Source organism: Cyprinodon tularosa, unplaced genomic scaffold (assembly GCF_016077235.1).
Source record: "Cyprinodon tularosa strain WSP-4 unplaced genomic scaffold, ASM1607723v1 ctg352, whole genome shotgun sequence".
Taxonomy (NCBI): Eukaryota; Metazoa; Chordata; class Actinopteri; order Cyprinodontiformes; family Cyprinodontidae; genus Cyprinodon; species Cyprinodon tularosa.
Window position 1 is genome coordinate 316,158 of NW_024039066.1, and position 27,815 is coordinate 343,972.

Consider the following 27,815-nt stretch of genomic DNA (forward strand, 5'->3'; position numbering starts at 1 on the left):
TCGCTGAGTTGGCAACACTGGATTTAACTAGAGGTTGTTGCTTTTTGACATTGGACATGATTGGTTTGAATCATTAAAAACTACTTTTCTGGGAACATATTGACTAGGTCATTCCTGTTGATATAAACATATGCTTGATTGTCTATTGTTTTGTAACTGAGTCACAATGAAAAAGCTAAAACAGAAGAAATGGTCAGGGATGAAATACTATGAATAATATAAAGTCTGTAGTGTACTTTGCATTGTTAAATCTTATTCCTGCTTGGTTATCAACAATTTACAAGCCAAACAGTCACTTGTTCATTGAATTATAAAGTAATAAGTAAAATTTTGTAAAAGGAAAGCCAAATATTTGAAATACAAAATATGCTTTTTGTCTAGTTTTACGTATGTTTGACTCACCTGCAGAAACAAAGAAGATCCCTGCACTGAGGATGATGTTGTGGCGTGACTTGTAGAACTCACTGGCAGCTATACACAGGCCTCCCATGAAGAGTAATATGACACTGAGGATGGGGAAGATGCTGGAGGCTCGCACCGCACCTGGAGACAGAAGGACATAAGCGATCCAAATGCAGGTTAGAAAGAGCTGGTCAGAGTGCTTGACATGGAGTTCAGTTAGAAACGATTGTCGAAAGGGGGACTAAGACGAGAGGAAAATGTGACGCAGTGACTATCAAAGAGAGACAAGCCCATTAGGATCTAATTCAGCACTGGATCCTTATGGGAAAGCACATCCTAATCAACACTCTATCAGGTTGGTGAAAGACTCTATCAACACTGTGAAGTGAGTGTGTATCCCCACAGCGAACCCACCTTATGTAATCACCCGTTTTACACTCTACCTCTCCTGTTCAGATCACTTCTTTAGCAAAGACAGAGGTAGGTGGTTATTTTCAACTCCAATAAAACATTTTTTTTTTACTGAAGTTTTGTACCTGCATTTAAATACTTGTCAGTAACAAGTTTCCATATGAGAATTAATCTTCGCCATTACATGTCTTGCACTTCGTTGGAAGAGGTTTTAATTTCAGTCAGTTTCAATTTAAAAATTTACTTCTAGTGAAATTTGTCTTCGTATTAAATTAAGGGACGTTTGATAAAATTTACAAGAAAAGATTTCCTAAATTCCATAATTCTATTGACAACTTAGATTAGCATAAATGCCAGTCTGCATTACTTTTTTCACCTTTTTTTTAACTTGGAAAAAGCTTCACACAGCTCATATTCTTCCTTCCTCTTTTATTTAAAGCAGCAATTTGTAATAATGACACCTAGTGCATGAAATCGGAACAAAACACAGAGAACACTCCTACTCCTCCTCTTTGGAGAGGATGAGGAAGGTTGTGAAGAGAAACGAGGACATAGCACAGCTAAATTCAAGATAAAGAATGAAGACCATTAAGCAAAAGAAAGTTGTTGCACTATACCTTTAAAGTACTTTGTATCCAACATAAACTACCAAATGTTGTGCTTTATGTTGACAACTTCTGGAATTCTCCTATGATTGGCTTGGGAACATGCTGCAGTAAAGTATTTATGAATCATACTTCCAGGATTAAAAGAAGAAAAAAGCTACAACATTGATGATGAAGCAGAATATTTGTTTATCGCGAATATTACTTCCATCCTGGGTGAGAAAGAATAATAATTGTGGTTTATTTTACAGAAATTCCTTACTTATTGCTCCTTTAAGTTCAGGCAGACGGTCAGGCTCCTTTTCATGCTGCATCACTGCTGCTTACTAGGCTGAAGTGCATGTGTATAGACTGTTGCCATCTAATGTTGGGGAAATGTAGCTCTTATCACAACGGTCCTATAGTATTGGAACATTTCCTACTATAGGACCCAATATCCAATACGTCAACAAGTACATGCACACTGTATCAGACAGGTAGCCCATCGTGGTATCAATATCTGTCCTTCCCTAGTTTTATGTACATTCAAGTGAAAAAAGTCACCAGAATAAGTGCTTCAAGTCTTTGGCAAATTTACTGGCCAGATTGCATAGCAGAGCAATTCTGGTGGTGTCCTTGAAACAGAGCAGCATCCTCAAAGCCAATTATCAAGAGGTAAAAACTAGAAGTTCAGTATGATTTTACGTTTGAGGACAAGCCAGGGTCACTGAAGGACTGGGGTGTCAGGTAAAATCAGAGTCATGGCCAGGGCTGACTTGCAGAGTGGAGTATTCAATAGAAACTGTGTGAAAGTGTCCCATACAGTCACCTCCTGTTTAACATGTGCACTTAAACTTTCATCAGGGTGGTTAAATTTTCACCACTTGGCCTCATCTCCCCACGTGTTCGCCTGCCTCAGCAGTTTTTCCAGTTTCTCCCCCAAAGTGCTGACGCTGGGCTGGGCGGTTCATGCTGAACTTGGCTGCCTGTAACTCCACAAGGACCAGCCAGGGGTCCCCGGGGCCCATCTGCCTACCTATACCTGCTGACATTCATCACTGCATTCTTCGCTCTGCTCTTTATCCGCCTGTTCATTTATCCCAAGAACCTTAAAGCTTCATGGTGGCTGCAAGGTATGAAGGGAAAGTCACCCTGAGCTCCGAAACGAGCTGACAGGATACAGTTAACAGCTGCTGTGCCAGGGGGAAGCAACAGCTGGCGAGATTCTCACACTGTTGGACTCCCACCTTCAGCATAAAGAATGACCAATGAGACTGAGGTTCTTTTGATGGACTGGCAAAGCAATCCCTTCACTGAAGTCATCCCAGTCTTTGATCTCTGACATTTTTAACTATGGCAAAGACATCCTATTAAACATATAAACATTCCTCAACTTTATGTGTATTTAGTTGGTATATTTGGCTTAATATTTTCAATCATCAACTTGAAATCATCACATCAGTCTTTCTGCCTGTTCCAGTGTTTAACTAGAACAATGCATCTAGCATAGATTTGATCTGGTTTCCCTCACCTCTGCATTTAACCCATCCACTTGGGGAGAAGTGGGCTGCCACCGTGAGGCACCCGGGGAGCAGTGTGGGGTTAAGGGTCTTGCTCAGAGACCCAGAGTGGTAGTCTGTGGGAGTGGGGCTTGAACTCAGAAGCTCAGAATTCCAAGCTCTATGCCCTAACCAGTAGCCCGCCACTCCCCCCAACAAACAAAAAAACTCCTACAGGAAAGTAAACTGCAATTAAATCATATTTGAGATAAGTGTTTAACTTATATTGTTCAAAAGCATCCTAAATATCTTCACTCTGGCACAGTTAGTAGCATTGATTCCTTGCAGAAAGAAGGTCCTCAGTTCGATTTTAGACCTAGAATATTTCTGCGTTAAAAGTTTGCAGGTTCTCCCAGTGCATCTTTGGGTTTTCTGCAGGTACTCTGAGCTCCTACCACAGACCAAACTATGACTGTTTGATTGATTGGTGACTGAAATTTTTTTTAAGGAGAACCTTTACTTTCACCCATGGACTGCAAGAGGTCGGCACCAGCCCCATGTGCTCCTGATGGATACATGGCAGAAGATGAATGGATGGATGTATAGAGGTGTTCACAAGTCTTTAGGCTCAAGTTAAAGGGATAGTTCGGTATTTTTGACATGAATCTGTATGGCATCCCGATCACCAGCGGCATGCAATCACACTGACTTACCCCTGGCAGCGTCCTGTGAGCAGAGTTATCGTCCAGTTTTGGTCAAGCCGAAAGTAGTCCTGCAGGTTTTTAGGAACAGCGAAATAAAACTTTTCTCTTCCCAAAACATTATGTGTCCAAAAGAGTGATATTTTCGCATCCCAAAAACATTGTAGTGGAAAAAGTCACACGTCGTTATCAATTGGTCCTATTTTCTCTCTGTTCGAATCAGTGCGCGCCGTCATTCAGACAGCGAGCCCAACAACAGCCATGTCTCCCTCCGCCGCGGAAGGAGACATGGCTGTTGTTGGGCTCGCTGTCTGAATGACGGCGCGCACTGATACGAACAGAGAGAAAATAGGACCAATTGATAACGACGTGTGACTTTTTCCACTACAATGTTTTTGGGATGCGAAAATATCACTCTTTTGGACACATAATGTTTTGGGAAGAGAAACGTTTTATTTCGCTGTACCTAAAAACCTGCAGGACTACTTTCGGCTTGACCAAAACTGGACGATAACTCTGCTCACAGGACGCTGCCAGGGGTAAGTCAGTGTGATTGCATGCCGCTGGTGATCGGGATGCCATACAGATTCATGTCAAAAATACCGAACTATCCCTTTAAGTCTGATTGAAATCGGCATTCTTTAATCAAATAAACAACATCTAGGTTACCTGAAACCCTACATTACTGTACATCAGGAATCATATTTTAAACTTCTTTACTCTGATGACTCTGCAGTCATATGGTGGACATGAGAGTAAGTGTGGGGAGCTGGTGGACCACTCTGCCGTATGGTATGAAAGCAATCATCTCATTCTGAATATGAATAACACAATGGAGGTGACATGTTCTAACCCAGTTAGAGACTGGAAATGCAACAGTCAAGCCATCTACAATAAGTCACAGACAGACTGTACTTCCATTCTTTAGTATTTGCAGCAAATGATGCAGTAGATCTTCTATAGGGCATTTGACTGTGGAGAGAGAAATCTCTTCTGACATCTTTTTTTTCAAGGTAGCATCATCCGAACAAGACTAAAAAGAGGTGATAAAGAAAGGTTTTGTTTTGGGGGACTTATGAAGAGTATATGATTATTTCAGACCACGGAAGGATTATTCTCAAAATAAAGACAAATGGACAACTCTGAGCAACTTCTTCATCAGACTGTTCAGCAATAACGGACTGCATTCAGTCAAAGATCTTTGCAACAAAGTAGATTCAATTACAGCTATCTTCTTTGATAATAAGTCTTAGAAGGCAATTAGTGGGATTAACTTCTACCTCTATAATAAGCAGGCATCAAAAAAGTATTTTGAAATGTTGATATATTAATCTTCAAAGTGCTCTTTTTTTAAATGCCTTTCTACTACCACTGGTAAAGTCATTTTTAGACATTATGACATGCTTATGGCTTTCTTTAATCTTGCCTGAATCAGTCTGACCTCTGAGATCCAATCTGGATGATAAAGAAGACTTTAATGGTCCTAATCATCTGTCATTTCAGGTTTGTCTTTTACCTGCCTTTCTCTGTCTACTGCACACGCTCTCCCCTGACAAACGTCCCTCAAATAGTCCATTTTCACCTCAATCTCTCATGTAATTTGCACTCTGTCAAAGGACGAGGTAGTTCATGAGACACAATATCATCTCGCCGTCCCACTTTCCTTTTCTCCTTGCTTCTCCATAGGGGAATTGTGGGGTTTAGAGTTACGGTGAAGCCAACTTGATTAAATATTAAGTTGTTCTAAGAGTTGACCCCGCTGCTGTGTCCCGCTCCGAACCCCTTTTAAAATCTCCAAACATCTTTGCCTCCATTCCCAAATGTATTGACACGGTCATTCACAGCACATTACGAGGGAGAGGGCAAGGGGCCTCGCTTTCATCCATCAGCTTCATTTGCCAAGACAAAAGAGGAGAAGAGGGCCAGCTGGATTTATTGATTGTTGACAGTAGGAGGTATAATGGTCCAAGAACTCAAGGTGACACAAAATTGAAGAAATAAACTCATTTGCAGACAAATAGAGAAAATATAAACTTTTATTTTGCAGTTCAGTTCAGCTGTATAACAGAAAATGCCCCTTATCCTTTTTTCTTTCTCTCACAGCAATACCTCAACAATATTTTATATTGCCAAAATAATTTAAAACACTTTTTGTAAGCTGTGTAAAATCTCTTCAATTAATCCCCCGTCTTCTAGTTTAGAAGGATAGAAAATATAAACCATACTTTAACTAAAAAAAAAAAAAGCCCATTTGCTCTTCTCTGAGCATCGGCTGCCAAGAAGTGCTTCTATAATCCAAATGATTCCCTGCATTCACATCCGATGCTCTGAAAAGTGCAGTGACCTTCAGAGGAACCTCAGCATCCACTGCGCCTAAACTGGGATCGTGCTGCAGTTTGCTGCAACAAGATGCTCCTGGGATTGGCTGACCATGCTCCAAATCTGAGGGAGAGTTCATCCTGGGATGCTCCCGGCTCTTGTGCGTAAATACGGAACGTGTAAGTGTCTGCTATCTGACGATGCCACATTTCAGAGCAGACGACACGGCCATAACCGATCCCCTAAGGCAGCATTGCAACCTGCTTCATTGACAATCAGGCTTTTCTCACCGTGTTCTCCAGGTTACACTTCTTCATGGTTTACTTTTTAAGGATTGGCCCTGTCAGAATGTTGTATATGCCTGGAGGGATGTTTAAACAAGAGGGAGAAAGACTGACAAGCTGAGAGAAACTAGAGGTCTAATGTAGATGCTGCACTCTTGCCCTTTACAAATGTACAGATTTAGACTTTCTCATTTGAATGTCACTATTTGATGTTTATTTGTGTTGTTTTAAATGCTGTTGATGGTATTTCTAATCATAGAATTTGATTTTTCACATAACTAGAGTCTTTCATTTCTCATTTAGTTTTTTTTCACACTCTGTCCTCCATGACCTCATTAAGGACATGTACAGTTTTATTTTAATATATTTATGCAAGCAGTTGTTGGAATAATGAATTGCTTTAATTCATTAAGGTTTGCAGATTTAGCTCTACACCATTCTAGTTGAAGCATAGACTTTGACTCAGTCAAGTTGCTACATCTTGGCTTTCTTTTTAAGAGTGTAAATTTGAGACTGGTTTTGTTTGAGAAAAACCTTTAGCGATCCTCAAACCAAATCAGTGACGGCAAGTCCAATTTTCCTGAGGCGACAAACAAGCTCACATCATCATCCATCCACCAGATAACCACACACTTTTATGAGACGAGATGTAGAATAGTTTTTTTTTTCTTTTAGACGTTTAAAGAATGCCACAGTCCCTAATTCATTTTTACATTAGTTTAATTTACTCTTATGGTAAATGGCCTATATTAGTATAACTCTATCAAGTCTAAGGAAGCTCTGAACTTTACATTCAGCCATTAAACGATTTACAAACTGATAGTGAGAATCTACACTGTAGCTGGATCAGGCTAACAGAAGCAAGGCTGCCATACAATCTTAGCCTTTAGGGCCTCTGTCCACCAACAGCAGGCATGGCAGGTGAAGTACCTTGCCCAAAGACACAGCAACAGAGATGGAGTAAGTATTCCGACTGGCAACCTATCAGTTACAGGACGAATCTGTATAATTTCAGCCACAATTAATCCCAGAACTATGGGGTACGGGAAAGACATCAGCCCAAAAACAAAAAGAAAAAATATTGAACACCAGACAGGAAGATCCTTGGATACGTATTTATTTAAGTTTTTACAGCACTAGTGGCTTGTTTTTTGACAGTAGACTGACAGGAAAGGGGGTATGAGAAAGAGGGAGAGAGATGCAGGAAAGGACCACAGGCCGGATTCGAATACGGGTCTCCTGCGTAAAGGACTAACGCCTCCGTACATGGGTCGTGCGCACTAACCACTGCGACACCTGCAAGCCCGATATGATTTCATGAGGATATGGAAGATGCTTTTATTAACAGCCGTAATTAATCATAAACCCACATCCAAGAATCTTCCCGTCTGGCTCACAAGAGAAGACTGGTGTTGAATACTTTTTTCTTTTAGAGCCAATGTCTCTTCCACAGAGGACCACCATTTTTTGTTGGTTTCTACTAAAAATGTCCTGCAATGTCTTGCAGAGAGTTGGAGATGTAGCTGTTTATGGTATGTGTTGTAGCTGAGGACAGCTAATTTGTATTAGGTTCAATAAAGTCAGAAAGTCTTGTGATCTCCACCTGCATAAGCCGCTCCTTTTCAACATAACAACCCTGCTGTACCAGGTGCCAAAATGAAGCAGATTCTCTTCCTAACCTCTTAATCAGCCTTGCTGTTCAAAGTTTCTGAGACATGTCATGAAGTACGATGATGCGCCCTCTCTGCGTCTTTAAAGGCACTGAACCTGATTCTGCACAGTTTTGAACCATGAGCCAGGAGTACAGTTTAGTTTGAACTGTAAGCCCCGCCCCTAGCCTTCTCCCGTTGAGAAAATTACCTCCCACTCCACATGCAGGTGATAACGACACATCTTGTAATAAAAGTAATGAAAAGATACCTGACTAGTAGGACTACCGCCAGTCCTGAGTCTAGATTCAGTCTGAGGCGATCCTGCAAAGCTCTCAAGCTTTGATCCTTCTTGGTCATTCTTGCATCTCAAGTCTCTCTCCTCTTCCTCCATTCTGAACCTTTAACTCTGTTTTGCTGTATATGGAGCAAACAGACAGAGGAGGTATTGCAACTTTCCCTTCTTTGGCCACCATGCTTCTCTGCTTATAAGGGTCTTTAGAGAAAACAGCTCTCATTGGGAAACACACTTAGTAGCTGACTGGAAACCAAAAGCTCTACAGAATGATACCCATTGGCAGAAAAAATTGTCACGGCAAAGTTAGAAGCCTGTACTAAAAATGCCTGGACTCCTGCATATGTGCAACCAATTTTTATTTTATTTTAATAATATGACATCTTCTGCCACACAATATACCATGTTAAAAAGATTTTTTCTTAGAGAGGTTAAAACAAAATTAGGTGAAGTTCCTTTAAGTGTGGGTGTGTACTAAAACAATTGTTTCCACTGTCTTTGATGAATATTTTCAACCGTAGCATTATCTTAAACACCTGAATGCCTCACAGTTGCCACTCCTGCTTTTTAGATCACTCTTAAACTTAATGAAGCAGCTGGAGAGTCCTCAGTTGCTCACTATCATTGTATTCATGATTTGTCTGTGAAGGAGAAACAATGTTATGTGTGTTTGAGAATATTTACCATAGGAAGGAAATGCCATTAATATCACATCACCATCTTTTGGGAGCGACTGTGACGCTCATTAGCCATACATCTGTTACAGTTTCAGAGTGTACAGAGGAGTCCTGCTGGATGGCGATTATCTCTGCCAGGGTGACATTATTGTGACAGAGGGTGGCTTGGATAGCTGCAGTCCTGGGACATGGCGGTAAAATGCGATGTAAAACGCTGTCATTTTTTTTTCTCAGCACTTTCAAAATGAAAGCCTCTGTTCTAACGACTAATGACAGAGACGACCTTCGCAGCGTTATGCGTTTCTGAAGGCTTCACCACAGCTCATGAAAGGATGCTCTCCAGAGTCCTGTGATTAGCTGGAAGGTCGCTGTTTAGATTTGGGTTAAGGTCACTTAGAACAGACTAGTTTGGGTTTTCTGTCCTGTAACTTCCACTCATTTGATACAGACCTAATTTACTTACTGTCAAGACTTAAAGCTTCAAATGAAACTGCTTCTTTTGTATTTTATGATCTGGTTTAACTGTTTCTGTAAAGTGCCTTGAGATTATATATGCTGTAAACTAGCTCTATATAAATATTTTATTTATACTCCGTTTGTGTTTCATGGGTTGTGTTCTAATGAACTATTATGATGTATATTGTGTGAATCATCATTTATTAACTCTTGCTGAAGATTGTTCCAGATAAAGGTCATGAACATCCTCTATCACATGTTGGGTTGTAAAACAGGCCTGAACATCCTCTATCACATGTTTTTTCTAACCATGTGTTCTTGGAACAATTCAATTGTAAAACAACCACATGCTTTGTTTTAACATATGTGCTGAGGTTTAAAGTAAGATCATTGTGTTTCCCTTCCCTTAATTAAACCTCAGCTTGTGTAATTAGGGACATCCCCTCACTTCAATAAATAGCGAGGAGAAAGCTGAAGACTGGCAGAGTGGGTTGGAGATTTGTAAACCCTGCAGTCTCTTCCTACTCTCCTCGCGAGTAAACTAAATTAATTGTCTCTGTGCCTTCTTTCTTTGCCTGTATGTATGATGTTTTAGGTGCTTAGACCTGACAGAACTGAATTGAATTATGTAATTAATGCAACTAAAATTGTCCAAAAGACACATTTTGGACAAGCAAGAAAATAAAATATTAGTTTGACCCACACAGTCTTGGAAAAAGTATTTACAGCTTTCTCCTTTTCTTATGACAATTTGTTTTTTTCATCACTGTGGAGTAATTTAAGCCAACTCTTCTTTGCTAAAGTAGAGGATGAGCAACTTAATCCAGCTTTGACTAGATTACTGCAAAACATTGCCTCTTTTTTCGTAGTTTACTTTTTAACCGATTTACACATCAACACTGATTTTGGTTAGTTTTCCAACACCATAACCTACCTTACTTGAACCTAAGCGTTACACTAACACCAACTTGTCTAATGTCAGTATTCAGTTTTTTTTTAATTTTTTTTATTTGTAGAAATTGAAAGAGCATAAACAATTTCTGCTCTTGCTGGTGGTTTCTTCCTGTTAAACGGGAGTTTTTCCTCCCCACTGTCGCTACAAGCATGCTTAGCGCCAGGGATTGCCTTCGATTCAATTAGTCGATGCAATCAACTATTTCTTTCTTAGATAGAAAACTTTGAAACTGATCTAGTGAACTGTAAAGTGCCTAGAATCAAGAATTGATAGGAGCTGGAATCCAAATCCAGTCAGATTTAGAACCTGAACTGGGATAGTTTAAAACAATGCTCAACCCCCAATTATGGACCTGCAGATGGCTCTAAACCACTACAGCAGTTCAACTTCTGGTTAAGTTACTATAAGTCACAAAACAATCATAAAACAAAGGTCCCGTAGAGGCGGAGCGAAAGGCTGGACCTATATCTGACTAAAACACTGTTGTATGTTCTTAAATCGGCCGTCTATTATTGAAAGCCTTACAGTATTTCTGAATGTTAAATGTTTGTATAACAAAACGGGAAAAAATTCCTCTGCAGGGATATTTTGAATCAGTTGGCATAAATATTTGATGGTAGTTACTGTTGTCAAGCATTTCAGAACCAGTCGCCAAGGTGTCATAAAGGATAAAATTGAATTGTATAACTTTTTTCACTAAATAAGAGATATCACCATTCCTAAAAATAATTGCCTCTATTTATTTATCCTTTACTAAAATGTGTTTGATTGCAACAAAATATTAAAATGTTAGTTCATCTGAACATAGATTATTGTTTCCCCTGTTTTTAATTGCTTCATACAACTTTGGGTGGCAATAACACAGTATGCTAAAGAGGTGCATTACATCAGATTACAGTAATGAGTCAAGCTGAGGGACACTGTCTTTATTGTCCATTTTCCCTTTTACGCCGGTAGAGTAATGGTGGAGGCTACCTTGCTCCGCCCTTCTCTGCCATCCTGCCAGCACGCGTGCCAACATGCTCACACAGTCACAGGGTGCAGGAGCTGATATCGTGTGCTGTGCTCTGCATTGATTGGAACGGCACCGGCTCAGCTTGGTGTCCGAACGCTACTGGTCCTCCGCTGCTGGCTGACAAACAGCTTAATGAGACATAACACCCATGCCGGGATACAGCTCTGTTTTGGAGCAACAGTCAGCTCCTGAACACGCAGCCTTTGTCTAAATAGAAAATAAATGTTTACATTTGAATTCATCTGAGCAGATCTGCACTCTAAGAATGGGTTATTCGGAAAAACATGTAGTTTGTTAAATTTTGGTTAGATTTACCAATATATGCGTCAGAAACTGACCAAGTCATTGGATCAACCAAAGGAAGTGACCAACCAAACAACAAATAAAAATGGTAACAGATGGTTTAACAATTGGACGGTTTGGCTGTAGTCAAGTGTAGTGTGTAATAGTTAAGGACCTAAAAAAACAATTAATATGATATGTACTACATGTACAGCTTTCAAATCTTGGCATTGGTTTGCCTTGAAACCATAGAGTTTGTGGTTCAAGCCTTGGTTCTGGCTTCCAATGTAATTAAACTGACTAACCATTATTTTGGTCAGAGTGACCAGTTAGTTTTTGTTTACCCTTTTACCAAAATAGATTGGATAAAAAACACAACTAAATTAGATTGGTTGTCTTAACCAAAAGATTGGCTGGACACATAACTACCAACCAGATTAGTCAATACAACCACATTTTTGGTTGTATTGACTAATCAGTTTTTTACGGAAGAGGATTAGGGCCACTGGGAAAAAAACAATTCTCAGAATTCTGACAATAAAAAATTTTTTTATTGTCAGAATTCTGAGAAAAAAAGTCAGAATTCTGAGAAAAAAGTCAGAATTCAGAGATTAAAGTTAGAATTCTGAGATTAAAGTCAGAATTCGGAGAAAAAAAGTCAGAATTCCGAGATTAAAGTCAGAATTCTGAGAAAAAAGTCAGAATTCAGAGATTAAAGTCAGAATTCTTACTTTTTTTTTTCCATACGAAACTGAAATAAAATTTAAAAATCAGTTAACTTTTTTCCAGTGGCCCTAATCCTCTTCCGTAGTTTTTAGGGGGTAGTTTGGAGTAAGAGTTTGTTAGGTTCATTTTAACAGATTGCAGACCAATTATTAACAACGGGGATAAAATTTTAAAGTTTTTAAAATATTCAATGGCATTTCTTTTACTTTTATTTTTAGTTTTATTTGGGTATTTAGTCCACGAAAACCTAGTATATGGAAAGGTAAACTGTTTAAACTGATTTAAAGTTATTAATTGCAAAGGCCTGATGACCACTGATGTCATTTAAATGTAGGAACATCTGATTGGATGAATAAAGCTACCAATATAGATTGGTTAAAACACTACTAAATTAGATTGGTTGTTTTAACCAAATGATTGGATGAAGTAACTTCATTACTTATTATTTACTTCTTTTATTACTTCACTATGTGCAATATCACTGTCATGTGCAATAATGATAATTCAGCTACTGAGCAGCATTGTAATTTGTAAATCCTTATTTTATTTTTTACCTTTATCTTATTTTATTCTTATATCTTATTTTACACTTTTCATATGGGAGGTATGTAATTTGGTATGTAATGTAATTTTTTTGTAATTTTACTTATTTAATTGTCTTATTATGTTTTATTTTACTCTTTTTTTTACTAACAATCTTATTTTTCTCTCTTCTGTAAATGGTTGCACTGTAAGATTATAATTTCCCGCAGAGATTAATGAAGTAATTCTGATTCTACTGCTTCAAAGTTATTTTTTCAAATATATGGCTACTGACATTTTGTTGACTTAATAATTTTACACTAAGTAAGAAAAGAAAAAATCTTACCGTCAGTGAATATAAATATATACTGTATATCTAATCTTTATCAGAGAGATCCAAATGCATTAAAAAAACTGTAAGATATTGTGACACATACCTACAACTCAGTGTTAACCCACAGAAAGTCCTCTATCTAGCATCACTGCACTCCACCTGCTGTTGCCTCACACTTACTCCCCCACTAACCCCCCTCACCTCCCCTCTCTCACTGACAGGGTCGAGAGGAAATTAGCATTGGCTCCTAATCAGCCTCCCCCAGCCCTGAATGTGCCAATGTGCAGGACAGGGTCATGTTAATCAGGTGCCTCATCTCGCAGGCACATTGATTTAATACAACAAGCGCTTATTAATCCCCTCTGCACCACCTCCTCCTCAATACGGAGCCCTTGCACCGTCCTCCTCTCTGCCAATATGCTTGTTGCAGCCCTCATCCCTTCCCATCAACCTCATGTTAAATAAAACACATTGCAAGTTTCAAACACAAATACTAATGCTCGTTAACGTTTTTTTCTTAGCTTGAGCAGAAATGTTTTGACAGTTTTCAGACTATATTTAGAATACTGTGGGTTCTGACAACACCTCAGTGGCAAAGCTGGATTCTAACTGAAATTAATTACAAAATAATGGAAGATTTTACACAATTGAATAAATGTATGAAAAGTATTGTCTTGATTACACTATAGTAAAAAAAGCATGCAGAAACAGATACTGTTGTTATATCTTTGTTTAAATAAGACTTTAAGCAGTGTTGTTTAGATGCAAGTCTACCATCTACACTGTGGGATAGTTTGCAGTGATATTGCCTTTAAGCAAGAAGGAGCTGGGTTCAACTCCTGACCTAGGGTCTTTCTGCATCAAGTTTGCAGGTTCTCCGTTGTATGTTGTGGGTAGGGTTATTTCCCTGTGACCCTGATGGCCAAGTGGGAGAAGATGGATGGATTTAAAATTGTGATGGATAAATTATTCATTGGAATTATTTTCCAGTTGCTGTAAGCAAAAGTTTAATAATTTAATTGTTTTATAAGCTGTGAATTGATGGCTAAAATCTGTAGAAGGACTGGAAGCATTTTTTGGAGGTGTTTTTGGCTGCACACCATGGGTCTAACCGTATACAGCGGGTTGCATGTCCAACTCCCGTTTCTTCGCCTTGCGTGGGGCAACAGTGGGACAACTTTAAGGGTGGGAAAGAAGCTCTGGACTGCTGTCCTGATTTAGGACAGTGTTCAGCCTGGCTGTGTGTTTCCTGTCTCTGCTTCTGTCTCCTTGAACCCCAATCGGCCTCGGCAGATGGCCGCTCACACTGAGCCTGGTTCTGCTGGAGGTTTCTTCCTGTTCAAAGGGAGTTTTTCCTCTCCACTGTCGCTACAAGCATGCTTATTGTGAGGGATTGCATTCGAGTCAATGCAATCAACTAGTTTTCCTTAGATTGAAATCTTTGAATCAATTTGACCGTATTATCTGGTTGAACTGTAAAGTGCCTTGAGATGACATTTGTTGTGAATTTGGTGCTATATAAATAAACTGAATTGAATTGAATTAATGACATCATTACGCGATGGTAATGCACATGGATAACGCTAGTAAAATCTGACACTACAGTCTTAAAAAAGCACAATGAAGTGAACGCATGAAGCTCTCCATTATAGAAACCAAAACTGTTAACATTTTCTTAAGTCAGAGTAAAGCTAGGAGGGCGGCAGCATTGATAATCTCAAGCGGAATGTTCTAAATAGTTTTACATTTTATTTGTTTGTATATTAACAATAAACTGGTGAAAATAATACAGAAGTTAAATTACATAAATTTATTAACATTAAATATGTTAAATACAGCATTAATATCCCGTTCAGAGCTTTTATAGACTTAAGAGAATGTTATGTATCTCTGCAGGTCCTCTAGGAGTCTTTACTTCTAGATTCTTTAGTGTAAATACAGAAAAATAAAGACTAAATCCATCTGATGTGCGTATTAGTCAGAGGTGGAAAGAGTTCTAAAAAATTGTAATTGAGTAAAAGTATCTTTACTTTGCCTACATTTTACTTTAAAATGTAATTTGAGTAAAAGTTACTTAGTTACTTTGAATTATTTAATGCAAAAAAGGATGAGTCATGAATCGAATTGACCACAAGGTGTTTTAATCAATTTCAAGGCGTATTTCAGTGGACATCCACACTTGCAAAAGATCAGCTGGGCTAAAGAACATATGTCCTCTCAGCACAAGGACTGTCAGAACCTGTACCATAAAGTGCAAACAATTTTCAATCCTACTGTCCAACAGACAACACCATGATAGGAATAAAGAAATTTAAACTACGTTTTAAAGTTTTCAAAATGCACACAAAATTAAATGCCCAAAAGATACCAGAAATCAAACTAAAATGCAACAGGATCCCACTGTTATTAACAAGCTCCTCATTTAATGATTTTAACTGACACTTGTTTTACTTTCATACTGATTTTGAACTGTCACTTATTTTTACATCAATTGTTTATATGTTTGAATTGTGTAAATAAAGTGCTGTTAAAAGTCAAAAGTCTTCTTTTATTTTTTAATGGCGATTAAGTGTCAGTTCCGTGACACAGGGGTTTAAATTTCCGGCCATATTTAATTTTTTCAGTATTTTTATTTTATTTTTTTACTCAGTAACGTGAGGGGTTTTTAAATGTAGCGAAGTAAAACTACTTAGGTTAAAATTTACTCGAGTAAAAGTAAAAATTACATATTTCAAAAAATACTCAGAAAGTTACAAATTACTCATAAAAAGTACTCAATAACAGTAACTTGAGTAAATTTAATTCGTTACTTTCCACCTAGTGTTGACAAATAATAATATGCAAAACAGTTATTGATAAAATTGTAGTTTACAACTTTTTCTGAAAATGTAGATAGGAAATTAGATTAGATCGAACATTATATATTTAATTCAGACAGCATTGATGTTTAAATATGGTGGTGCCTTGCTTCCTTGTCCTAGCTCCTTAATCACTAATTGGACGTCACTTATCATGGCGATAACTGATGAACTTTGGCTTTATCTTAAAGCCTGGTTTATCCTCAAGGCAATGAACTGTGTTTAAGGTTGTGCAGGATTTAAGGCAGAGTTATAGTTGTGCTTTGAGCTACTGCTAGGAAGATGCAGGAGCCTAAACAAGCACTGCAGGGATAAACTACACCCGTTGCTAGTACGGTAGGGCATTTTCCACTGTCAGCTTTAATGTGTTAGCACTTCTGGCTTTACTCCAGTAGGGGGTGGAAATCCCAGCTCCTGTTTATTCACCTTTCATGGATTTGGCACAATACAGGAAGAAGAAAAACAAGGATAAGAACATAAAAACCTTACATGGATGCACATAAAGATGGAGTTTTAACATGGCAGTGATTAATTTGAGAAATAACAGCCAAGGTTTCAGGCTCTCTGTTAGACAGGTAAGTCACATCTATATTTTTCTTTCTCCTATTGGTATGTTTTTTTTTTTCCTGAATCTTTCATCCCTCTGGTCTTAAGTTAATGATTTTTATCTTAATTTATTAAGGTATCTAAAGTCAGCATGTAGGTCATTCTGAAAGGAGCACACATGGGGCACAATTGTGTCGTGGTTGGCATACATGCCCTCTTATAAAGTTCAATGCGCTGAGTGTAAACCAAGCTTTTAAAGTCATCCTAGATGAAGAATTATTTTTCTGTTATAACAAATTACATCAAACAAATGTCACATTTATGCACTTTAGAGACCAATTCAATTAAACCTTATACAGCTTGGTTAATAGTAAAAGTATAATCATAATCATAGAGAGTGATGGGACTAACGGCGTTGAAAGTAACGCCGTTACTAACGCCGTTACCTTGTTTTAGTAACGAGTAATCTAACTAATTACTTTGACTGCAACTATAACGCAGTTACCATTGCAGACACCCCGTCACTGCGCGTTACTCAGGTCGCACAATGAACCTTTTTTCATGATAGGACTCGTGCGCAGCTGCGTGAAGCTGACACCCCACCCACGTCAAAAAACTCTGCAAATAGACTGAATGGTTAGTGCAACGTTAGTGCAGATTTGTGCAGAAAAAAATATTGTTTGTGCTACTTTTGTTTAAGAGATATTAAAGATTATTTTTTTAGGTCATCCAGAGGTGCGCGCCTTGTCATGAGAGAGGGGAGGATGAGAATGGCTGATGTATCGTGAGATTCCGTCTGTCAGTTGGGTAGGTGGGTGTTTCTGCTGGCGGGTGTTAACGTACAGCACACACAGAGAGATGGAGAGTGAGGACTCCAGCAGCAAAACAGCGTTTTCCTGATGGAAATACCGGTGTTACGTCGAACTGCGTTTCCCCATCACATACGGTTTCCTCTGCATCTCCGCACACCGCAGGCGGCACGAGTCACCGCGCAAGCGACAGAAAACGCGCATGCTCGCTAAAGGCGCGCAACAGTCGCCCTGTGCTCGCGCCACAGGGGAACTATGGAGAGCGTGAATGATCAAATGATTAACCTGACAACAGCCAGAAATGATAGCCTATATGGAGAAAGGGAGAAATCTGGATGGATGGATGGATGGATGGATGGATGATGGATGGATGGATGGATGGATGGATGGATGGATGGATACTCTGCCTTCTCAACCTACTGTATTTTTTATTTTAAGCATTATTTGATGGCCTTTGTGGCAGGGATGGAGATCCATATTTTATGTCACACACAGAGTATACATCTAGATAGATAGATAGATAGATAGATGGATAGATAGATAGATGTTGCAGTATCTATAACAACCCAAGCGCACAGGATTTCAGAATTAGACATCCCCAGTTATTAATTTCACCAGATCTGAATGCCCTGTTAAAAAACTTCACATGGTGTTCCCCCTGATGTAATTTACGTTGAATTGCAATAAATGCTAAACTCTCTGCAGGTTCTTGTCTTTGTCGTCCGCTCTATTCAGCTGGCTTTGGAAACACACGGCGAGAAGGTGGGGGCTGGGTGGTGAGGGTTACGGGGGCGAGAAACGCAAAAGTAACGCAATAGTTACTTTTACTAGTAACTAGTTACTTTTATTGTGGAGTAACTCAGTTAGTAACTCAGTTACTTTTTGGGAGAAGTAACTAGTAACTATAACTAATTACTTTTTCAAAGTAACGTGCCCAACACTGATCATAGATTACACCAAGTCATTGACTTGCTGAATTCACTCCCCCTGGATAAATCTATGAAAAAAAAGAGGGCAGTTGCTTGCATTGTGTTGACTTTGCAGCAATCCCTCATACTGAGTATGCATTATAGCAGCCAGATTTTCTTTTTTAATATAATTCCAGTAACTTTTACTCCTACAGTTGTCTAGTACAGTTCTCAGTGTTATTTCTCTTCCAAATAAGATGCGAACCTAGATCTTCTAAACAGGTTTGGAGTGTGTAAGGTGCATAATATATTTTGACAAATAAGAATCTGGACTGCAGGCTAAATGTCATTTTTTCATCTTTCTGCTGCAGACAGTCACATCATAGATAGATAGATAGATAGATAGAGATAGATAGATAGATAGATAGAAAGACAGACAGACAGATAAACTATTTGCTCAATACAGATAGTCAGCATGGATTAGAGTTTAAGTGTAGGATATCAGGAAAACTAATATTGACAAAGATCAAAACAACCTGATGCCACTGAGCCCAAAACGATGAAGCTGCTTCTCAACAAGGTTGGTATAAGGGTCAAAGGGATATTGTGTAACAACTATTGGTATTTATTGGCAAAAATCAAGTGTTACTTTAATAGAAACACATTCTGTGAAAGTGTAATAATGTAGCATCAAAAATGAAAGCATTGCCCCAGCTCAGAAATACAAGTTTACAAATACATATGGTGCACCCAATGGGAAATGCAATGTTGCGTTGCCATTTTTAATCAGAGTAGCTGAAAGGAGAAAACCTTGTCAGCCTTATAGTTTTACTTATATCCTAAAATGAGTTGTTGGTGGTGGAGGAGTTGAAAAACAAGCAAAACATCGAAGCAATGCATCGTTCTACCTTTGGTTGCAGTGGAGGACCATCCATACTCTTTGAGCTGTGAGAGAGGCAAGAAAAACAGCCCAAGAAGAAGAAATAACCAGGAGAAAACGAGAGTTTGTTGCTGAGTTTGAATTTAGGGGCTGCGCCTCTAAAGGCCGGATTTGTAGGCCGATTAAATCATGCAGCCTACAAATGCATCCTTCTTTTAGCCCATTTTGAAGGACGGGGCTGGTGTATCCTACATAGCCTTGGATATCCCGGGATTCATTGCGAGCCCAAGCGAGCCGGCTGTTCCATCCTCAGAGGAAAAAAGTATTTTGCGCCGAACGGTGTTGAATATTGGAAGTGCAGTTTAATATAATACAAGTATGTGAATAGTTCCGTCTGAAATGAATGAAAATAGTTTTTTAAACTGATAGTGAATCAGATATGTGTTGATTAATGTTTGATTTATTGAAAGGTTTGTATCTGTCCCTGTGTAAATAGGTTTGGCTGTAATTCAAGTACAATGGGACTAAAATCTGATATGATTTTTATTTTTTAATTTCTATTTTGCACAATTTGCTTAACTAAGTTTTTTTTGTTGTTGAATATAAGATATTTTGCTGTTATATTTTTATACATACATTGTTTAGATTTACTTTTATCTTTCTACCCCTTTTATATCACTACATTGGCTTTTATTTTTTCATGCTGGTTGTCAATTTTATTCCACTCTGTATTCTCATGAGTGTAATCTTTGTTCACTTTACAATTTTCACTTTTTGTCAACTCTCACGGTTGCTATGCGACAACGTATGGGCTGGATCCAGTCCAGATAGACCGGGTCCTTGGAGGAGGAGGATGTAGCCTTTAAAATCAAACACACCCTACATCAGCCCAGCTTTTACCAGGTTGAGACGATTTCTGAGGGAGCGGGGTTTTTAAACGGATGCGGAGGTTTCAGATTTCTGCTTGACAGGTAAGTTAATTCAATATAACAGTGAGGTTTAATTTGAGGCTAGGTTAAAAACAGAACAGTGCAGTCCTGCAGCTAGTCTGTCACCCTGGCAGAGACACCATGTTGGTTTGTTAGCCAATGGTGGATGAGTTCCCATGTATCAGTTATCAGTTGCTGTTATTTATCACAGAGATCATACAAGCAGGCAATTATAATCTTCTTTCAGCTCTAATTTCAGAGAGCTTTTCCATGTACTTTATAGTTTTAGCTGATATGTCAAATGTCTCTACTGGGTGCTCTGTCCTCCCAGTAGAGGCGACTAGTTTGTTTGTTAGCCTGTCCTGGACAAGGACGAATGCAACCGTTATAACCTGCAGCTATTCTTTTAAGAAGTCATGCTCAGGAGTGTAGGCTTGTTCAGTCCGGTTTTCAGAGACATTTTTCATTGTTTATTTTAGTTGATTTGACAGAGGTGACAGAGTAGTAGCAGCTATTACACGTTTCACAGGGCGGCAACAAAACATGCTGTTGGGTCATCTGTTATTCACTTACTGCAGCATGAAATGAAAGATAATTTTACAGAGATCAAGGAGTCCTATGAACAGTGGAGTGGGTCCAACACATTTTCTAAGTCAAAACTTAAGACTCGTCCTTCTATTTTCTGTATGGTCCCAGCATTTATTTGATCTTGAAATAACTTTTTTTCTTCTCTACATATAACCTGATCACATGGAAGCCTCTGCCTCCTTTAGCTGAGCTTGTTAGGATTTCTGTCTGTGTGGTTTGTGTTTTTGTGTTTGTCTCCCTTCCTCCACCAAGAGGCGCCTGGTTCTGGTCCGCCTCCTCACACATCTGCGGAGGTTTACCTCGTTAACGGAGTGCTCTTAAGCTGCTGACTGCCACTACCTCGACGCCAGAGTGTTTGCCAGTTTTGGGTACTCTAGCCAAGCCGAGTTTTTTACTGAGTCAAACTGAGTTTTGTCAACCTGAGTTCTAACTAGGGCTGCAACTAACGATTATTTTGAAAATCGATGAATCGGACGATTATTTTTTCGATTAATCGATGAATCGGACACAAAATATTTTTTTTATATTAACCTCTTTATTCCAAAATAAACATTTTAGACAGAACAAACAAGCACACAAGTACAGGTTGCTCATTAACTGTACTGGTGCAATATGAAAAATAAATGTTTGTGTTAAAACTACGCAAACTTACATGAGAAATGTAGCTGTACATCCACAAAATATAGGCTACTTTGTTTCATAAAGCGCAAAAAGAGACAGGCATTTTTGTTTTTTAAAGCCCCTAAGGGGTTCAAACAATAGGCCCCCCCATTTCAACAAATGAGGTTTTTTTAGACTAGAAGAGTTCTGCCTTTTAAGACAGGAAAGTATAGCAGTTAAAGATGCTACTTGAGAAAATACTGAACCATAGAAATAAAAATAGCCCTGTGATTCAAATTATAAATTGTATTTGGAATAAAAATGAGAGAACTAGGGGTGCTAAAAAACACATCCTCCAAAGACAGATATTTACATGGGAATGTGGCAGATAATTATTTGACATATTACTGATCTTGCTGGATTTTATTCTGCTTTACTTCCATAAATTGCAGGATCTTCTTTACTTTCTTTGCCAGAAGATTTAAACTTTAAAAGCCTTGCCCTCATAATTTGCAAATTAATTTATTTATAAAGAAAATATAAACGCTGCTTAAGCTAATTCAAATGAAATTAAAAGTAAAATAAGAAGCCAACCTTATCACTGTCTGTAACCTACTAACAAGCTAAGGAAAGCATCAGATGAGCTACCTGAGAAACTAACTTACGTTTCCCCACTTTAAAACCAAACAAACATGGTTACTCATCCTGCTGATCAGCTCTCTTCACTGCCATCGAAGGCTCCAACGTGTTTTCTTTTCAGGTGCTGCGTCATAACAGTGGTGCTTCCGTGCCATGTTCATTTGTTTTTACAAAAGTTGCATGTTACGACTTTTTTCACTTTACAAAGCGCAGGCTATTTTAATTATTGTGATCAATTTGCGCCGTCAATCCCGGGGCATGCGCGCTTCATTTGCAGTCTGGACGCTGAGGGTAAACTCCTCACTAAAATCCCGCGGCTCGGACTGCAGCACTGAGAGGGATTCCTGTGGGAGAGGGAGAACGGGGTTGGGATGGGGGAGGTGCCCCACAGCAGCAGCTGCCGCTGGAGGACAAGAGCAGGAACGATACATGCTTTCACGTAAGAGTCTCCAAAAGCCGCCAGTGACACCGTAAAAAGTCGCCAGATTTGTCGCTAGTCGCTTTTTTAAAAAATAGTCGCTGGAGGGGTCTAAAAAGTCGCTGAGTTGGCAACACAACTGCGGCGCTGACTCGCTCCGCCATATTTTTTTTTCTTCCCCGGGATGACGGCGGCGGCGGATGACGCATTAATCGCGCGACACAACTAATCGATGATTAAATTCGTTGCCAACGCTTTTAAAAGTCGATTTTTATCGATTTTATCGATTCGTTGTTGCAGCCCTAGTTCTAACCAAGTTATTTTTTGTCTTTGCCTCTCGGCAGGAAGTCTTCCTGCAAACTGGGTGTTTTCGGACCTTCTCTCCCTGGAAGGATCATCTGAGCTTCAAACTGAGTTGGGGATTCAAACTGGAGGTTTCGATTCACTTTCTTCCAATGGATCGTTTGAGCTACACACTGAGCAAGGGATTCATCTCCACACCAACCTGTTCAAGTACCGCAGGAAATCCAAGTGGCAACCTAATTCTTCTCTTCAAGTTCAGGAGTCAAATTTCCCACTGAGCCTGAACTAACCGCAGTGTCCTCCCTTCTCTTTCCAGTTCCGGTTGAGCAGTGTTCAGAGCAACACTACATTCTGCATTATCTCCTCAATAAACCTGTTAAAAATTTTCCCTGGTCTCTCTGAATTGGTTTCTCTGCATGTGGGTCCGAGCTCTTGATAAAATCATGACAGAGCTACTTTACTGTAAAACGCATATAGTGCTGCTTGGGGCGTGCTTCGGTGGAACAGTGGTTAGTGCACACGACCCATGTACGGAGACCTTAGTCCTCGATATGGCTACTAATGGCCAGGTTCTTTGCCGCCTGTCTCTCCCCCTCTCTCATACCTCCTTTCCTGTCAGCCTACTGTCCAAAAAAACTAGCCACTAGTGCCGTAAAAAAAAAAAACACTGCTTCAAAGCTCTAAATTATGTCAAAAATGACATGAGAAGGCTTAGGAGGTGCTGGTGTTGACCTGAAATCAAAGAAGACTGAGTGAAAGCATAGTGATTATCTCATAGGATTGATCCAAGCTAGAGTAAATGAAAGGATGTCTATTTGTAACCTGAAAGCCCAATATAGTTACTTTAATTCAGTTTGTTTTATTCTTTAAACTGTGCATTATATATTTACTTACAGTTGCTCATTATCCTGCTTTTGCCTGCATATGGATCTGTTTCCTCTCTGTCTTGCAATTCCTAAACAACTTTGATTACCTTTTGGAAAAAAAGGCAGCCGGTAGGTTGTCACACCTGAATCTTGTTTGCAGATAAAAAGGACACAGCTGCTGCAGAAATGTGCATCCGTGAATGAGCCCAATGACACTACAGTATAATGCAGCTTGTTCTTTACCGTCTAATCTCTGTTTATTATGAGAAGGCACTCCCTCAGCTCTGTGTTTTAAAAGCCGTGCTGCCTATTTATTCCACTTTAATAACAGATCAAATTAGAGGGCTGGTGTTCAGTCGGTCAATCAGGACAAAAATGACTGGCTTTTACCAACTGGGCCCTCATCTATATGCTGTGTTTTTATGTATCAGTCAATGGTTTCCTTATTTGTTGATATATGAGAGGTGGCACCTCCAATGCTGGGACAGTAAACTCTTCTGCTGAGAATTAACAAATCATATTGTTATCTACCAGCCTAACTGTGCTACTCTGGAAGCTGATACAGTATCCCTCTCTGCTCTGCCCTACAAGCCATCGCCCCAGACCCATTGATTTTATCGGGCGACAACAAAGCCAGCTCAGGCCAGCGTCCAGTATCCCGAGAGGCCAGAGGGTGACAAGGGCCTCATTAATGTCACAGAACACTCTCAGATCAGCTCATGTAAACAGCATGATATGGAGACAACAGATGTAGGAGCAAAGAGACAGAGAAAGTTGGCAGACAGCTAACAGTGCAGATAGAAATTTTCCATGTCAGTTATTCAAAAAATGGAGTTCATGTTCAGAGACCACATAGCTGCAGGCCACAGTGCAGACCCGTTGCTTTGCCATAAATCAATACTGTTTAGTCATCCATCCACGTAAAACAGGCAAGAGGTGACATAGCAAGCTTTCAAGCACATCGTCACACCTAAGGGTGGTTAAGAAACTGTAATCAAGATAAAAATAATTTTTGGATTATAGATGGAAACCAGAAGACTGAAAGATAGTCGACGTTTGCATGGAGAGAATATGGAAACTTTACATCAAAACTACCTCAGTCGGGATTTGAACCTAATATCGCTTCGACATGAAGCAATAGTGGTTACCATGACTTCAAAAAAATGAAGATTTTATTATTTATCTGATAATAAAGCATGAGTTACCAAAATAATTGGTGCTCAGTATTGGAACAGGGAGAGAGAATGTGAGATTACATTTTTAAAAATATTCTTATAATAAGTTTAAATGTTAAACCAAACGACTTAAGTCAAACATTTTGGGTTTCCTTCTCGATGCTTCTCACAGTAGTTAAAATTTTTCATTCCTCCTGACAGCACTGGTGCAGCTGAGTTAGGATGGCGAGCCATATTGTTCACACACAGCTTTCAGCTTTTCCATTAAGTTTTTTTTTATGGGACTGAGATAGAAGCTTTTTGATTGTTACTCCTGTAGCACCCCACTACCCTGTCATGAAATAACTGAGGTCCAAATGTAAATAAACTAGTGGGGTGCCCCCTTTTTTATTTTCTTTTTGGGTTCTTTATTTTCTGGTAGATACCCTTCAGGTTTACCTTAATTAAATCCAAACTTATTCCTCTGACTGATAAGGGAAATAATTTAAATAATTCCAGACAACCTGTTACAGAAACGGTTCCGTTTAATTAAAACTCAAAAAGAACATATACAATCAATAAAAAATAAATGCTCAGCCCAGACTCAGGCTACCCTCTTTTTAACCAGCAAACATAAAAAATAATAAAATAAACCACCTCTAGGCTCTTAACTTCTAAACCTAAATATCCCTCAAACCAATGTGAAATAAAGTTTAAACACTTTTCCTTTTTCAACAATTCTTTTTTTTTTTCAACTTATTAAACACTTTTTCTCAAAACCGTATTCCAAAGTTTTTGCACTAACAGTACTCCAGTCTTTTACCACAAAAGAAACACATCACTAAACACTAAACGTGGGCCCACACACACACACACACACACACACACAGTTCGGTACCGGTTTAACTATTCGTTGCAGGCCTGTTGAAGCTGGGGTGCGTCGCAACACAAAATCCTCTTCTCCCAGAATATAACGGGAACGGACTCGCTCACCCAACAGGTGCAAAACTCCGGCAGCGCACGAAAACTCCGGTCGTCCCTCTGTCTTCTCTTCTCCACCTTAACCCAGGAGAACCTCCGCAGCAACGTTGGGGCTACGGTCGCCAGGTTGACACGGTCACCCCGCCTCCCACGATCAGCCGCAGTTTCTCTCAGTTCAGCCGCGGTTCTCGTCTCTGGTTCTTCACCTCCGTCGCGCCCCAACACACACCTCAGAAGTCATAGACTGCGATGGTTGAGTACACTTGTGGGAAAAACCCTGGAACAGTTCGGGGCCTTCTCCAAACTCGTTTTTGACTCTCCTAAACTGAGTCTCCATCAGCGTCCACCATTCTCTTTCTTTTTCTCTTTCTCCTCTCCTTCTTCCCATCATCCCACGGTCTGCTTTTTTTTTTCACTCCAAGATGAGTTCAATTGTCCCTCAGTTTTTTTACTACTTCCATAGTCTTAAGACTAATAAGAATCCATTCAGACAAACAACATTACACATATGTAAATACACATGTTTTGTTCAGAAATGCTTGTTTTCTTTTTTTTTTCACATTATGGGCGACAGTGGCGTTGGATGTAGGAGTTTGCCCTGAAATTGAAGGGTTGACGGTTCAAGCCCCGACTCCGACTTTCATTGTCGTTGTGTCCTTGGGCAAGACACTTCACCTGCATTGTCTACTGATGGTGGTCAGAGGGCCCGGTGGCGCCAGTGTACGGCAGCCTCGCTTCTGTCAGTGAGCCCCAGGGCAGCTGTGGCTACAATGTAGCTTGCCACTATCAGTGTGTGAGTGTGTGTGTGAATGGGTGAATGAATGTAGTGTAAAGCGCTTTGGTCAAGTCTCCTAACTTGAAAAAAGGCGCTATAGAAGTACATGCCATTTACCATTTACATTATGAATAAAAATAATCAGTCACGATAAGTATATAATCACTCAGATTACACATTGAAAACAAAAAACCTGAAAGCAACAATACATGACTCTCACCTGTATTTTTTAATACAGAGAACATAAACCTGTGATTATCTTGTAGATAATTTTTTTTTTTTTTTTTTTTTTTTTTTTGTTTTAGCCAGGGCTACACTCCAAAATACGTTATTTTAATATTGATTTAATGTTTCAACTTGAAGGTGCAATAGGTAACATCTAAAAAAATCCATGTTTTACATATTAGTTAGAACAGTCATCGTGTAATTAAAGTAACATATGAAACAGATAATCTGTTAAATAATCCGTAAAAATAAAACAGTAAATGGTACGGTAAAGGGTACTTAACCCTTTAAAGCCTGCTCCAAGAATAAAACTAAAAAGAAAATTACTTTTTTTGGTTTGAATTCCTTATTTGCCCTTTTAACAAAATACGTAAAAGGAAAAAACAGAAATGAATTTTTGATAGTAATAATTTATTACTATGCGATAAGTCAAGATTATTTTTTGTGTAGTCTTCTGCCCTCTGTTATCAGGTATATCTGATTGTGTACAATAGGATTTTGAGCAAAGTTTTTACCATTAAATTATGCAAAAGGTGTCAGATGCAAAACATTTCAGAAACCGTATGTATCAAATACGATACATTTGGCATTAAAGGGTTAAACCATGCTTTAAGTTTGTAATTCAGATCAAGAACTGATTTTTTTCTTATGCATACTTTTATTTACAATGTTTTTGCTCATTATGCCCTTTTGGTGCATCAATGTATTTATGATAGGTGCAAAGGAAAATGCGTAAAATCACAGCAAATTCAAAAAGTCCTGTAAACACAGAAATTAGACTATCAAATACAAAATTTGAGAGTAAAACATAAACACACAAACACATACATGCAAAGCAAAACCGCTGCCATGGAGAAATGCTGTAATCACAAAAAATAGATGCAAACTAAAAACCTGCTGCAAACAAATAAAGGAAGCATAAAACACAAATTTTGCAAGTAAACCTAAAAAAGCTGCAAATCTTGTTATAAGGCAAGTGCTCCAGACCATCACGGGGTGATGATCAACTCATATGGGGCCCGACTCTTAGCGAAGGCATAAAAAGGATTCTAGTTTTAAAGTAATGGCTTCTTCCTCTCTTAATAGCGTTCAAATTTTTCATTCTAAACGTCAACACTTTATTACCATCTTCAGCCTTACAAGGTATTTGGCGTTTGCATTGCACATTTTACACCACATAACTAGACACATGACCTGGCCACCCACTGAACCAGTATGAAGGCTG

The 27,815-nt window shown here is 39.0% G+C and overlaps 1 protein-coding gene across 1 annotated transcript in view; it reads right to left on the bottom strand.

Annotated features, from left to right (window-relative positions):
- cacng2a (calcium channel, voltage-dependent, gamma subunit 2a) overlaps positions 1–27,815 on the bottom strand; it is a 114,047-nt gene that overhangs the window by 4,930 nt on the left and 81,302 nt on the right. Inside the window, exon 3 of the mRNA XM_038295290.1 lies at positions 403–543. Within this exon, the coding sequence (XP_038151218.1) occupies positions 403–543 (141 nt within the window). The remainder of the gene's footprint in view (positions 1–402; positions 544–27,815) is intronic.